The 15,332-nt window shown below is 35.4% G+C and overlaps 2 protein-coding genes across 2 annotated transcripts; both read right to left on the bottom strand.

Annotated features, from left to right (window-relative positions):
• On the bottom strand, positions 1–2,554 carry LOC110111137 (putative kinase-like protein TMKL1). Its single transcript, XM_020842877.2, has 2 exons — positions 1,088–2,554; positions 1–999 (listed from the first exon to the last, which is right to left on the bottom strand). Exons 1-2 carry the CDS (start codon positions 2,433–2,435, stop codon positions 359–361), a joined length of 1,989 nt encoding a protein of 662 aa, XP_020698536.1. The 5' UTR covers positions 2,436–2,554; the 3' UTR covers positions 1–358.
• A 4,692-nt stretch (positions 2,555–7,246) lies between these two features.
• On the bottom strand, positions 7,247–13,953 carry LOC110111116 (probable pectate lyase 20). Its single transcript, XM_020842849.2, has 7 exons — positions 13,790–13,953; positions 13,262–13,339; positions 12,850–12,915; positions 9,785–10,427; positions 8,812–8,915; positions 8,470–8,608; positions 7,247–7,803 (listed from the first exon to the last, which is right to left on the bottom strand). The coding sequence occupies exons 1-7, from the start codon at positions 13,888–13,890 to the stop codon at positions 7,582–7,584; spliced, it is 1,353 nt and encodes a 450-aa protein (XP_020698508.1). The 5' UTR covers positions 13,891–13,953; the 3' UTR covers positions 7,247–7,581.
• Positions 13,954–15,332: the final 1,379 nt, after the last annotated feature.

The following is a 15,332-nucleotide window of genomic DNA, read 5'->3' as shown; positions in this document are numbered from 1 at the left end:
TTGAATAGAAAAGAAGTGTAAACTTGTCCTTAGAATATTGCAAGTCTCATTTGATAAACCTTAGAGAGTTAGGGTTCATGCATAATGGCTACAATTGTTCTAAGACTAGCAACAGCTAACAAATCCCCAAACAAACAGTTAAACTGGACTGTTTTTTTACTCCTATATTTCAAATTAAGCTACATTCAGCTAAAAAGATTATCTTTTTAGGCTGAAGTTATAATTTTTATATGATGATAGAGATAAACTAACTGCTCCATGATTGTCATGAAAAAGATGGAAAAATAATTGAATTCAAATCGTCACCTTTTCCCTCTGAAACTTCTGCTAAAGTGCAATGGAAGCTCTCACAAGCTACTCAAAATGGTGTACCGATCTCACTGGTGGTATCGGCCGGGCTATAGAGCGCCGAGCGGTTCCTTGGCCTATTCTCCTCCAAGATCCTGAGGACCTCATTCATGTCCGGTCGTGCTGATGCTACCGGCGCACAACAGCCCATCGCCAGCCTTAGAGCTTGCACCAGCCCTTCTTCAGATGGATTTCTTATACCCTTAAGCACCTCCATATCAAAAACCTCCATTGTTGTTTCCTCGAGCACCGCCACCTTCACCAATGCTGGCAAATCCACCCACTCACCGGGTCGAACCCCCTTCCCCGGCTTCTTCCCTATCAAAATTTCGAGCAAAAGAATACCGAACGCATAGACGTCGGTTCGCGAATTGCTTTTCTTCATCTTCTGCAATTCTGGCGCCTTGTAGCCTTCCGCTTTCGCGGCAGCCACCATCTCGTCGGCGATGGAAGGGATCATGATCTTATCAAGGCCGTATTCGGTCAGCCTCGACACAAAGAAATCATCGACGAGGACATTCTTCGATCTAACGGTGCCGTGAGTGATGGGAGTTTCAGTGCCTCCATGGAGGTAAGCAAGTCCCCTTGCGACGCCAAGGATTATCTTGTGCCGCCTTGCCCAGTTCAATGCAGGCCTTCCTGGTCTGGTTTCTGGAACAGAGATATTGAAAAATATGAGATTTTTGAAACTTGGGTTTGTGTTTCTAAGACTTGGAAAAATGGAGAAATTAGTTAGTACCATGGAGAAGGTCGTGAAGAGTTCTGTTTGGGAGGTAGTCATATATCAAGAGCTTCTCTCCTCTCTTGCCATGGTAGAAAGCTCTTAACGGAACGAGATTCTCATGGCGGGCACGGCCTAGCTGACGTATTACAGGGGAGGAAGAAGCCAAATCCTTGCAGGTTCCTTCCCTGAGTAGACGCAGAGCAATGTTGCCGCCATTAGCGAGCTTGGCTTTGTAGACGGTGCCGTAGCTCGTCTTCTCGACGACTTGGCCGGTGGCGTTGAGAACGTCCTCAAGAGTTAGATGCTCGCCTCCCTCGAAAACTACCAGCTTTCCATCGCCATTGTTGTTCCCATTTTCTTCCATTGCAATCTCATCCTCCTCTGCTCCCCTCGATCTGTTCCGGCGTTTCCTCCCCTGCACCCACCCAATGGTTGCGGAGGCGATAATAACGGCTCCGGCCATGGAGCCGATGACGATGCCGGCTTTAGCACCGGCGCTAAGTCCTCCGGAATCCGGCGAGCAATTGGCGCAGAAACTTGCTGCGTTCCCTTCAAAAGCTGTGGTGGCGAACTTACTCCTCAAGCTCTCCGGTACCCTCCCAGAGAACTTATTAAATGAAAGATTCAATCTTTGGAGATGGAAGAGGCCGGAGATAGACTCAGGAAGCTCGCCGAAGAAGCGGTTGCTGCTGAGGTCAAGCTCAATGAGACTTTGGAATCCAGCGAAGAACGAGGGAAACTCTCCCGTAAGCCGATTAACTCCGAAATCAAGCACTGTGAGATTCTCACACGACGAATTGGGGGTAGCCGGAGGTGGAATAACGCCCGAGAGAGAATTTCCGTGGACGCGGACGGAGACAAGGCGGTCACATAGGTTCCATAAAGAAGGTGGGAGAGAACCAGTAAGGTTGTTGCCGGAAAGATCGAGGTCGGAGAGGGAAGGAGAGTTGCCGAGCTCGAGAGGAACAGAACCAGAGAGGGAGTTAACTGCAAGGTTGAGGGAACGGAGAGACGAAAATTCTCCAAGCTCGCGAGGGAGAGAGCCGGCGAGGGCCGCGGCGGGTAGGTGGAGGGAGGTGAGCTGGAGAGAGGAGTCAGAGAGGAGAGACAGGTTGGAGCGAACGGCTGGGAGGTCGCAACGAAGCGGAGAGCCGTCGGCGTGGGACCATAAGAGGCCACGCCAGAGACAGAGAAGGGAAGATGAGTTCCACGAAGAAAGCTGGATGTTTTCCGGCGGAATGGGGCCCTGAAGCGCAGGCTTTATCTTTTGGAGGAGAAGGAGAGCATCTGAGGAGAACGAGAGAGAGGTGAATGACGAGAAGCAGAAAGAGAAGAGAAAGAGAAGGGAGAGGAAAGAGGCCATGACAGAGAAGAAGAAGAGAAGGTGGCGAGGAGGTTTTAGGGTGCTTGCAGCTTTGTTGGGGAAGAGTTTTGGCGAGGAATGCGAGAAAGAGGTGTTTTGGGGTACGGGTGCTTCACATGTGATATGTGAACCTGATTTGTGACCATCATTTTGTACTCCCTTGCATATTTTTATTTTACTTTGCCATACTTTGTTTTTTTCAGCTTAATGTGGTGTGAGCTTATCGTTCAATGACTTCTATTTAGCTTTCTAGAAGAGATTAAGATGGGCAAGTATCCATTTTAAAAAATTTTCCCTTAAAAATAAAGGTAATTGCCCACCAATTTTTTTTTAGAAAAATAATATTTTAACTATTTTAACCACCTAAGAATTTTTTTTCTATTTCATATATAAAATTATAAATTTCACAATCATATTTATCCGCACTCAATTCCACTTTTGAATTTCTAGGTATAAATTTAACTTGCATAAAGTTCAATCATACAAATGTTGAAATTTTTTACATATTTTACTTTTAATATAATTATTTCATAAGTCATTATATTCATATAATTATTTTTGTTTTTAAAGTTGGTGTCTTTTATTGAGTAGCAAAACATGAGTTTTTTTTTAAAGAAATATGTGCCCATGGAATTTTAATTTTTACTAGTTCTCCTCGTTAGACAATTATGGGTGCCAAGCAAGCACCAAAGTGCTTTTTTGGCGCCCCAAATACATACCAACAATGCTTATTGATGACTTTTCTATCATTTGCGTGTAGGGAACGAGACTACATACGTATCATAAAGTTTATTGGAATCCCAAATTGGCTCTCATCTAGGCTTAACCCTTTTTTCTTAGAACATGACCTAGTCACCTTATGTCACCGTATACCGATTAACCAAAGCTTTTTAAGGTGATGATCATGGAAAACACTATAGCCATCCACTCTATGTAAAACACTTACTAAAGCCTTAGATATGATTTTTACCTATCATTAAGCTCTTTGTGTATAAAATTGAAAATTCTGGTGAGCTAAACAATTGTGTTGGTCATTAAAAATATCTAGAGAGAGATAAATGCCACTCTTCATCATTTCTTTTTTGCTATGTAATGTAGGTATAACCAACATTGTTTAGTTAGACGTTTACTTTAGTTAGGCAAACTGTCAGACCTCTTTAATCATAGAACTCTTTGATATATTTATCATTCGCTAGTATACTTGCAACAAGTTGCTATAATTCTTATACCCCTATGTTATTATCTTGATCTATTGATAAATAATGAACTACTAATATTTGGATTCCACCTTGGATTGCCAGGGATCATCGCTATGAATCATATATAGTTATAGTTGATAGCTCGAGATTAGAGATGAAATCTCAACATTTATAAGGATAATTGAGGAATAACATAAACTCACGAGCTTGATATAATATTATTAGAAAAAATTAGACTTCAAGATTACAATGGAAGACAAGAATTTATGAAACAAGATAAGACCTTAGTAGACACAGAAAATAATTGCATTGATAGCTAATATAGATCTTAAGTTGCAATACCAACATGTATTCCTCAGAATAATTTTTATTTTTTAATTATCATCCAAAACTTATTTAGCTAATTGAGCATCTGTTGTTAACGTAATATAACACGCTAGTGATGAAATTATATGTGAAATTAACCTCCATAAATACAACCCAAGTAATACTTTTCTCATAGGGGTAGATTGGTCATAATACACAAGCGATTATTTCATATTAATATTGTATTTTATAATTCACAAAAATTCTTTCAGTTATACTCACTTGCCTAAATTTTGTATATTTCACCCAAACTTATGACCACCAAATTGTGTATTTATGTTATTCTTGACTATTTTAGAAAATTGCATGTGAGGGTAGGTGTGGGTATGGATGTGGGTGCCAGAATGGGTGCAATGTAAAATGAAAGGGAAAATAGGGATTTCCTTCTTTCTCGAAAGAGAGAAAGAAGTACGATGACTGACGACTTTGGTTGCCGTTAGTTGGTAACTTGGTTTTTCCTCATCTGTTTTTTTTTTTTTCTTACTTTACTATTTTTAATAAATAAAGTTTTTGTGGGGGGGTTAATGGAATAGTAGTTGCTATTTATACCCTAAATTATTGGTGATGCACCCCTCATTGAGGCTCGTGATGTGCTTAGTTTGAACTTTAGAGGGAAGCTCGTGGGTATAATTTTAGAGGTGGATGAGCTTTTTGCATGTGATAGGTATAATGAGGTTTTTTATGTAATTTTTTTTTTTGCAGTGTTGGTGAATGTTTTGTGCATAAATAATACTTTTATTTTAAAATATTTCACATATTTTTAATGAAGGTGAGTGTTATAATTATTGATTTCTTAGACAGGTATAATGAGGTTTTTTATGTAATTTTTTTTTTTTGCATTGTTGGTGAATGTTTTGTGCATAAATAATATTTTTATTTTAAAATATTTCACATAATTTTAATGAAGGTGAGTGTTATAATTATTGATTTCTTAGGATTAAATTTTTATATTATATTTATTTTAACTGAAAATTATTTAAGCTCAATTTTTTTTTTCTAACCCTCACACTTTTGCTTATATAAGTTTTTGAGTTAAAATTGAAAAATTAGTATATCTATTTACATTTTGATCACCTAATAGGTTTATACTTTTTTATTTTATTAAGTAATAATGTCCTTACAACTAAATTTATGCTAGAAAATTTTAAAGTTTTATTTTTTTTCAAGCATCATATCTTCTACCAATTCCATCATTTGTTCACATTTTTTTTTTAATTTTTATATAACATAATATAAATAAAAATAGTTTAGAATATCTAAATCAAATTATTTATTAGAATAAACCTCAAAATTGGTCAATTTATTTTGAGATGAGATTAATATAAATATTTACTTATTATACTAATCTTAAAATAAATTTAGGGACAATTTCTTGTTAACTATTTAGAATTCCAATGTTTTAAAATGAAGTGCATTTAAAAATTTTTATAGATATTTGATTAATCATAAAATAAATATTTTATAGTTTTTATTTTAATGAAAAATGAATTTATATTAAGAAAAAAAAGCTAAATTAGGGTCGGGTTTGAAGAAATTATTCTGTGCAGACGTCGAACATAACTCTACATCCGGAGACAAATAAGAATGATCATGTCAGCAATTAAAAACGAACGCGTTACCTAGCGGTACAAAGTCGCAGTACCGACATGGCTCATTCTGATAGGTTTCTGGGACGACGTTCAACATCCACACAAAAATAATTTCCAAGTGTAGATATAGAGGTGACATAGGATGTAGAAGGTGGAGGTTCTTAATATGATGAAGGTGTTTAACGTAGAATACTTTGTTATGAAGAGTGTGCGAAGATCTTGTCAAGGAAGCGACGGGACGGCTTCATAATGATCATTGATGTCAAAATACTTTTTGTAATTATCACAAGCATAAGAGTTGTGATACTGTGCACTTGAAATTTGTTTAACTAAAAAGAGAACTCTAATTCTCTAAATGCTTTGGATTAGTATTTCATCCAATCAAACACATAAAATTAAATAATCATTCTAATCCTTATTTTTCAATTTGTGGATAATCAATCCATCAGCCAACAAAATAATGGAGAACCAAAATCACGTTGACCATTAGAATTGATGTGAAAGAGAAGAATAATTTTCTAACTTTAGTATTTGAATTGGAAGCAATGGTCTAAAGTGTTTAATATTTGAACTTTCAATAAAGTTTTAAAAACTAATGGCGGATTCATCTTTGACAAAAGGGAAAGAGGATTTGAGGTAGGTGAAAGAGGATTTGAGGTAGCTTTGTGGATTGGTGGAGACCAATCAACAGACACGTGTTCATCTTTGATTCCATAAATATTTTACATTATGCAAAAGAAATATGTATTTTATTATACATATAGTTTATAATAATCAATTAAAAAAGAAAAGGAAAATGTTCTACAATTTCACATACATTACTGTTTCTTAAAACAGCTTTTTAGTACAAAATTTTTAATTTTTATACTAAAAAAATATTTAAAAAAGCAGTAAGAAAGCCGCCCCACACAAAGCCTAAATGTAGATTTTTTAAGTGAAAAAGGATTATTTTTCATAAAAATAGGAGTTATGTGAATGCAGGATGCGGCCGTAAGTATCTAACGGGGTATAATGGTCCCGAGATGCCAAATAGAAAAGAATTAGGTTAATTAGGATACAAAATGAGCTTAAAAGTTATTGAATTTATATTAAAATTAGTGATGCTTTTGAATATTATATGTAGCACTAATTTTGATGTAAATCTAATATTTATTAAGTCATCATGACGTAAATCACATCAAGACACTCCCGCACAAAATTCAAGCAGCTGGACAAAAAAAATGTATATTTTCATATAATCAGATTACACAGCAGAGCATTGAAATCCAATTCACCATTCTATTAGTTTCCAAACCCTATAAAAGTCCATATTGCTGAAACTAAAATACAGGTATAAGATACTAGAAATGAGCAAATGCTCATATAAGAGAGGAATGGCAAAATAATACCCAAAAAACATGAAGAATGAAAGAAAGAAAGATGGCCAGCCAGTTGTTCACCACCAAGACAACCCATGGTGGGTATGTAGCACTAATTTTGATGTAAATCTAATATTTATTAAGTCATCGTGACGTAAATCACATCAAGACACTCCCGCACAAAATTCAAGCAGCTGGACAAAAAAAATGCATATTTTCATATTACACAACAGAGCATTGAAATCCAATTCACCATTCTATTAGTTTCCCAAACCCTATAAAAGTCCATATTGCTGAAACTAAAATACAGGTATAAGATACTAGAAATGAGCAAATGCTCATATAAGAGAGGAATGGCAAAATAATACCCAAAAAACATGAAGAATGAAAGAAAGAAAGACTCCAAGTAAAATAAAAGGAGCAAGCAAATAATCCGACAACGCTTCCGCAACCGCTCCACGCCGAGTGACGGCGGGATCCGGCGGAGGTCGGCATGTCGGAGGACAACAATGGCTTGGACCGACCCACTAAACAACCCAGTAATACTGTGACTGTAACCACAAATGCTAACAAAAAAGACTAGTAAACGGTAATGTGTAATCTGTAGCTCACTGGATGGAGGTAAAAGGAAAACTTAGCATAGATGATCTCGGCGGCATGAAAGAGGGCCGGCTGAGGAAGTAATAAGGTGGACCATGGAGGAAGACTTGGCGCCTAGGCTGGACGCCCTTGAGTAGCTTGAACTAGAACCTGCACCTGATGGCACGAAATAGGCACCGTTAAGAAATAGATCCCCTTCGGATCTCCAGTTCCAGTTCTTCCACTCGCTCTGCCATGTCTCCACCCTCTTTGTTACCTGCATTCAAATTTAAAAACCAACGGTGAATCACAAGGAAATAAATACCTTCTTTGGTTAATTACTAATTGGCTATTTGATTTTGACATCTGCTATGCTATATTATGTTATTATTTAATTTGATGAGACAAATCAATCCAACAAGTTCTTGAAATCCAGATGTTCACTGCAAGATTACAGTTTAATAGCGACCGATTTCGTGGATGGTCGCATTTGAAATACTTCTGCGATTGATCAAAAACAACCTTCTGCCACCGTCAATTCGGGGTTGCAAAATGACTGAATTCTAACAATGGTTACCAATCATAATGTGCCAAGTCAGCAATACCGAGCCGCAGTACCGAACATATGGTGATGTGGCGCGTTCTGATTGGCCTAAAGACAGCGTTCGTCATCCGCACAAAATAATTAATCTAGTAGTTGTAAGAAAATTAAGATCAACTTTTTCAGAATAAAATTTACAATACATAGAGCGACTTTCAAAAAAAAAAAATCCCCAATAATTTTACAGCTATTTTTTTATTAAAAATTTTTGAACCCTTATATTGGGCAAAAAAAACTGCAATCATGTGTTTGAATTTATGCTCTCTTAATAAGAGTAAAATCCTCAATTACCAAAGTAAACAGATGGCAAAGATAATGTATGATTCATTAGCTCAGTTATACCTCCTTTGCATGCCGATCAATAGGAGCCAGGTAGCGGTTGCCCTGGCTGTTGATGGTGGGGTTTGCGCTTCCACCAATGGCGTACATTTCCCAGTGAGTGTAGTCATTATTAACCACATGGAAGTAACCGTGACGGCATCTGTTAATTAGAATAGTATTGAGTTAGTATTGTTGTGTCCAGGAGTATTCGTGGCGGTAGGAAAACATAAAGCTAAGATGCGTCTTGAAATATTCGTGACGGTAGAGAAGTATAAAGTTTAACTTTTAGTTTTGTACGAAGATCCAATACGCATACAAGTATAGCAGTCTCACTTGAGCGAAAGAGAAAGAAATTAAGCTGACCTTGGCATCCTCTGAATGAGCCCTGCGCCAAAATGGTTGAAAGCGATGGTGACCTGCATCGCCTTGTCCCTTTCGTAGGAATCGCTGTGCCCCAAAAGCATCACCTGCATGCATCCATCAACCTGTGAGTTGTGTGAGGCCATGAAATTTGGACAGATTTCACACAAGGAGTTCCTAATCGGCTTTGTTATAAGGAATGAGTGTTTGTCACGGAATTTGCATAAATTTACCTGTGATTTAAATCATATAGAAATCCTATAAAACATTCATTATAATCATTCATTCAAGTATTCAACACATTAAGATCTGCAATTTTTTTCATATAAATCCCTATTAATGAAAAATACTTTGTGAAAACAAACTTTAACATAATAAAGAGTGATAATAAAAAAAAATTATTTTAGAAAATTTGAAGGTGATTTTAAAGTTCAAGACTAATATTAATTTTCAACTATATCTAACTACATAAACGAAAAGTCGAAAACCAATGAATTTATCATTTTTCAAGAAAAAAAAAATAGATCTACACATTCTTATCAAATTTTCATCACATAAATATCATAGCCATTAAATTTTCTTTAAAATAAATATAATAAATTAAAATTAATCAAAACGTAATTAATTTCATTCATCTCGCAATAAATTTTATAATTTTAAATAATCACAATCAAAATTTTGATCACAATATTTCTATTATTTTTTTCTTATCAAAAAGTTTTTTTTTTTTTTTAATTTCAAGCAAACAAATGAGTTTTAAGAAACTCCCAGTAGTTTTATGCATTCACATGTATCTAAGTCAGCCTTTATCAGAATTTTGTCCCCAAAAGAAAGACAGATGAACTATGATCTGTCTTTAAGATCTAAGTTTTTATCGTGAACATAAAAAAAATTATAAATTAAAGATCTCAAGTGTAAAAAAAGGTAAAAACTGATCAACGCAAACTGAAAGCAAATAAAAACAGAAATCACATACTTCATTGTGGTGAGCCATGTGATTGTTCGAAATGGTGATAGCCGTTGATCCCATGATAGCATCCACAAGCCCATCCGCACAACGTGAAAGCGAGCAGTGATCCACCCAAATATGACTGGAACCAAATATAGACACAGCGTCTCCATCAGCCATAGTACGCCACCCATAATGCGAAGGCGAGCTTCGCACCATGGCGTTTCCTGTAGGCTTACAATCGTGAATATGAATTCCATGGATTATAACATTGGTGACGAACTGGATAGTCAGGCAAGCTCCATTAGCAATGTGGACGTTGGCACCGCGGCCATCAATTGTCTTGAAGCTGTTGATGATGAGCTCTTGTTTCAATCTGATGGCCATATCGCGCTTGAAAATGATCCATAAGGGTTCCTCTTGGATGACGGCGTGGCGGAGGGTGCCTGGCCTTGGGTTCACGGGGTCATAATCGTTGGGGTCTGAAACAACGTAGTAGTGGCCATCGCGGCCGCCGATGGCGTTGCGGCCGAAGCCGATGCCGCAGTCGGCGAGACGCTTGCGGTTTTTGTGCCAATTAGGGTCGCAACGCCAGCAGTCGTCGATGGGGTTTCCAGTTCCGCAGGAAAGGTAGTTCAGTGACCGGCGCACCATGCTGTTGTTGATGGCCCTGCAGATCGATCAAGCATTTCATCAAATGTTTTATGCGCATGCAAGAAATAAAAGAGCTTGTGCTGGCTCTATAATTATTACTAATCAGCTCATTCGTTATTTAAATCAATTAAATCTGAACAATAGTATAGATATATATAAAGATAGAAATGTACATACAAACTTCGTTTTATTTACATGTTTTCTATTAAAAATTAGGGGACTAGCAAGTTTTAGTTTCTATGAAAAAAAAAAAAACAATTCTTCTTTTTCCTCAAGCTATCCGTGGCGTTGAAAATATTGTTTTTGTTTTTAGGTTTTGTTTGAGACAATTTTTTTATTATTTTTTAAAATATGTTTTTAGTACAAGAACTAAATTTTTTTAAGTATAAAATTAGTTTTAAAAGCACTAAGAAAATCGTCCCAGCCGATGTCATATTACTTATACATTTTATTTCATGCTACATAAAAACAAACCTTAAATGGAGAAATTATTCTATGCGGTCATTGGACACTGTTCAGAGGCGAATCAAGATGCACTACGTCACTTTTTTGCTGTGTACCGGACGACATAACGCATTCTGATTCACCTTTGAACAGTTCTATGACTGTAAAAAATAATTTCCACATAAAAGGACATCTCTGCTTGCATTATTCGACTAGATAATAATGAGCATGTCCATAAATCATTTATTTGATTTTTTACTGCAACACTGCTCTTGTAATAAAAACAAAAATAGTTGCAAAAAAAAAAACTAATTTTAGACACAAGAAACCAAGCTTAATTCTAATAAAGAATGAATCAAACCAGCTTAAGTCAAAATTTTGATGTGAATGAAATATGATAAAAGATTTTTCCAAAATCAAAGACAGATCTAAACATTAGGAACCCTACAACTAATATAGACCTATATCACATAAAACCATGTGAACAAGCCCTTCACCAACCAGTCTTGAACATTTATAAATTGAATGTTCAAGAACTTCCTTGGAAGCAACAAACAGTCATCGTGGGCACTACCACAAGAGGCCCATCTCAGCCCAGCCCAAGGAAAGTTATTGGGACCATTTGAAAGGCACGTGAGCTCATTGAAAAAGTTTGTCCAAATGATAGATAGAATACAAAGTCTACAACTCTTAAATAAAATTCAACAATGGTAGCTTGATTAATTTAATGGAGGTTTCTTATTACACTAGTCTATAAACAGTCGGGTAGATGCTAAAAGGCATGTGATAGCGAAAAAAGCATTGTTATAGAAAAATAAAAATAAAAACTCAGCCTCCAACGGGTACATTTCCAGCTCTTTGGAGCTGAAGTGAAAGTGACCGTTATCCTATATTTACATAATAAAATATTAGTTTAGATATCCTTATATAATTTAATTTAAAATGGATTTAAAATTAATTAAATTTATTTTCTATAATATAACATAAATTGTTTATTTTTTTCACTGATAATCTACTAATTTTTCAAACCTATTTTAATAAAATTTATATCATAACATCTTTATATATATAAAAAAAACATCTTCATATAATTTTTTATCTATTTAGATGAGAGTAAAAGAGAATACTAATTTTTTTAATATTTTATGAATTTTTCTATAATGTTTATTTGATCTAAATAAATGGGAATATTTTTCTAATTAATACAGGTTACATTTAATATTGTTAAATATTATTATTATTATTAAATATTTTTTGGAAGAGATTAGCATAAAAGTATAATTTAATAAAACTTAGTTGATTGATATGTTCGAGCATGAGCCAATAATGAGGAGAGCAAATTCAACCACTTTATTCCCTAAAATAAATAAATTATTATGAAAACGTGCATTGGGTTATCATTATCATTATAAAAGTAGAAATATTTCTAATATGCTGTTGTCATGTTAGATATAATCATCCAATATTACTTTTAACGGGTGTAAATATAGTTTTATAAAATAAAATAAAAATAATTCATAAGCACTAATCCTTACATACATCCTAATTAAGTGAGACTCCCTTCACATTCATTGTTGCTCCGAAGAAAAAAAAAATTAAAATGTGAAAGCATTAATGTTAATTTGGGACAAATTTTTTGCTGCTTTATAAAATTATTTTTTAGTATAAAAATTCTAATTCAAAATTTTTGTGTCCTAAGAAGTTGTTTTAGAAAGCAACAACGAAGCTATCCTAAATAAAACCTAAATATAATAATTTTTTGTCGAAATATACCGAAGTATTTGTTTAATAAAATTATGGAAATGTGAATAATAATGATATCATTTTTTCGACAAATAAGCGTTGTAATTTTTGCTTTAATATTAATTTGATGAAAACTTGTAAATGTGAAGGCATATGAATAAAATTAATTATTTTATACATTTTATTAAGAAAATTTCTGATTCCCTAATTATAGGGAGCAACAATATGGAATTAAAAGAAAGCTTGCTTACATGTGGACCATTGAAGCGACCAACTCTGGATATTCGACGGCTCCCTCCACCTCCTTCTGCAGCGCCCTGAATCGCGATACAAAAAGAGCGCGTTAGCGTTAATGACAAAATTACCCCTACTACTTATGTTTCTCATTTGTCGTCCAATAGCATAAATTTTAAAAAGATAAAAGAAAGAAAAGTTCGTTTGTGAAGACGAAGTGACTACAGTACCCCCCAACGGTTTCATCATCTTCCTTAGGAGAACCAAGGATAAAGATCTATGAGAGAACAAGCAAAAAGGGAATTTATAGAGGGAAATCAACGGCAAAGATTTTCCACACTAACACAACTGCATGACCTTGGTCTGCAGATCAGTGGCGGAATCCAGATCTGTTAGAGAAGGTTCAGAAACAGAGATCTGGGGTCTCACCTCTTTGATTGAATGGAAGACAAGTTGCTGCGCATGGTGGATTCATCCTTCAAGCTCCTCATCGAAGGCCGATCATGACTGCAAGAAACGAGACAGAGAGCGTAAGTTTCAGCCATAGTTTTGAGAGAGAAACAGAGAGAGCGTCGTTCTGTTTCTATTTCGACATCTGAGCTTCATGCAATTGCATTTTATCTGCTACAAGACAAAACTACCGACAGAACAGATCTAGATTCCGTCATTTCCGATGTATTCTTTTTCTTTTGCAGAGAAGCAAAAGCTCTGTAAATAACCTTCCGATCTCTTCAGTTCATCTGCTTCTACTCAGACTTCTAGGAAATATTAGGATTCATCAATTTTGCCACAAATTTCTCGAGAGAACAGAAAAAAATCGCAATCGATTGAAGATGAAAAACCCGTAGACCACAAACAGAACATTCTACTTCGCCATTCGCAAAGAATAGATAATTAGCATATCTGAAACACCCGTTTATCCAAATCGATGCTCCATAAGTTGAAAACATAATGTACCTCAAGACGTCGCGATTCTGGCTTCCAATCCACCCCAAGCCGCCGACAAAACCCAAGACGAGGAATCCAAGCAATGTGAGCCAAATTGGAGATGACGCCATGGCCTCCAGTTATGTCTCTGTTCTCTCTGCTTTCTCTATCACTCTCACTCTCCTCCCTCTTTTCTAATTTCTGTCTGTCTTTCTGTTTCTCTCTCTGGAAAGAAAAAAAAAGTGGGAGGACCAGAAAATGAGAGACTGGACTGGATGTGCGAGCCCTACACCGCCTTATAGAAATCTCACACCACCTCCACATTTAATTACACTAAACTGATTAAAAAAAAAAAAACTTTTTTCACTTCTGATAGTTAATATAACAGGACAAGTTCATGCGTATGGCTATTTAAAAATTAATACCCTCCTATTTATTTATTAAATTTTCGGCCAAATATTAAAATTCATAAAACAAATTAAGACTTCATTTGAGATAATTTTTTGCAGCTTTTTAAAGCAGCTTTCTATTACAAAAATTTATCATCCAAACTTTTTTTTTTTTTACTAAAAAACCGCTTTAAGAAGCAGTAAAAAAGCTATCACAAACGAAAGATTATCACGTGTGGTCACCGGACGGTCCAGAAGCGAATCAGGATACTCTATGTCATCCTGGTACACAACACCATTACATAGCAAATGGTGAAGTGACGCATCCTAATTTGCATCTGGACGGTATCCGATAACCGCACGTAATGATTTTATCACAAACGAAGCCTAAATCTTATTCGAGCATGTCTGATAGGCCCAACAACCAACAAAAATGATCAAGGGTTGGTGTTGCAGTGGTTATAATCGAAAAAGTTTACAACAAATTTGTAAAATATATCATTTTGATATCATAGACTCAATCAAGTCGTTATATACAAAATCAGACGATCAAAGGAGAACAATTTTGAAATTGCTCGAGCATCAAATTTCAAGCCATAAGAAATTTATGTGATCGAATGTTATTTTGTATTGAATTGTTTCTCATTCGAGCAATAATTTACTACAAATAGCTCATGAAACAAATGTATATAGAGGTTAGTAATAACTTCAAGAAACCCATATCTTATTAGACAAAATGCATAAGGATAACCATGTCCTATAAACAATATTTATTTTGAATCTTAAAATATATATGATTCTGTTGAATTATAGCCCAAATAAACAATATTTATTTTGAATAGTAAAACATTTTCTTAGTCCAAAGTTTAATAAGATATATACATATAGGCATAATCCTAAATTGATAATATGCTTATAGTTGTAAAGTTGCTTTCATTTATCTTAAATCATAAAATAAATTCTTAATCCAATATTTTATGAGATTTATACATATAGGCATAACCTGTCACGACCCGACCCGATCCGGGACGGATCCCGCTCGCACCGGGTCGCTACTGGAACGAACAAACTGACTGACCAGGATCTGGCTTTGGAATTTGCTTCTGAACTGAATCTTCCAAATATTTCAACTCAAACACAGACACATGGAGCTACTATGAAACATCAAATACAGCGGAACAAAA

This window comes from Dendrobium catenatum, unplaced genomic scaffold (genome assembly GCF_001605985.2).
Source record: "Dendrobium catenatum unplaced genomic scaffold, ASM160598v2 fragScaff_scaffold_1427, whole genome shotgun sequence".
In the NCBI taxonomy this organism is placed as follows: Eukaryota; Viridiplantae; Streptophyta; class Magnoliopsida; order Asparagales; family Orchidaceae; genus Dendrobium; species Dendrobium catenatum.
Note: the sequence above shows the minus strand (reverse complement) of the source record. Positions and strands in the feature narration are given on the sequence as shown.

Bases quoted from the DNA above. Each gene is read 5' to 3' on its own strand.
- LOC110111116 (XM_020842849.2), bottom strand. From the start codon at position 13,890: ATGGCGTCATCTCCAATTTGGCTCACATTGCTTGGATTCCTCGTCTTG. The intron at 8,916-9,784 runs GTATGTGATTTC...GGATGCATGCAG, and splicing joins ACATGGCTCACCACAATGAA to GTGATGCTTTTGGGGCACAG. The intron at 7,804-8,469 runs GTATAACTGAGC...ATTTGAATGCAG, and splicing joins TTGATCGGCATGCAAAGGAG to GTAACAAAGAGGGTGGAGAC.
- LOC110111137 (XM_020842877.2), bottom strand. From the start codon at position 2,435: ATGGCCTCTTTCCTCTCCCTTCTCTTTCTCTTCTCTTTCTGCTTCTCG. The intron at 1,000-1,087 runs GTACTAACTAAT...TCTCTGTTCCAG, and splicing joins TCTTCACGACCTTCTCCATG to AAACCAGACCAGGAAGGCCT.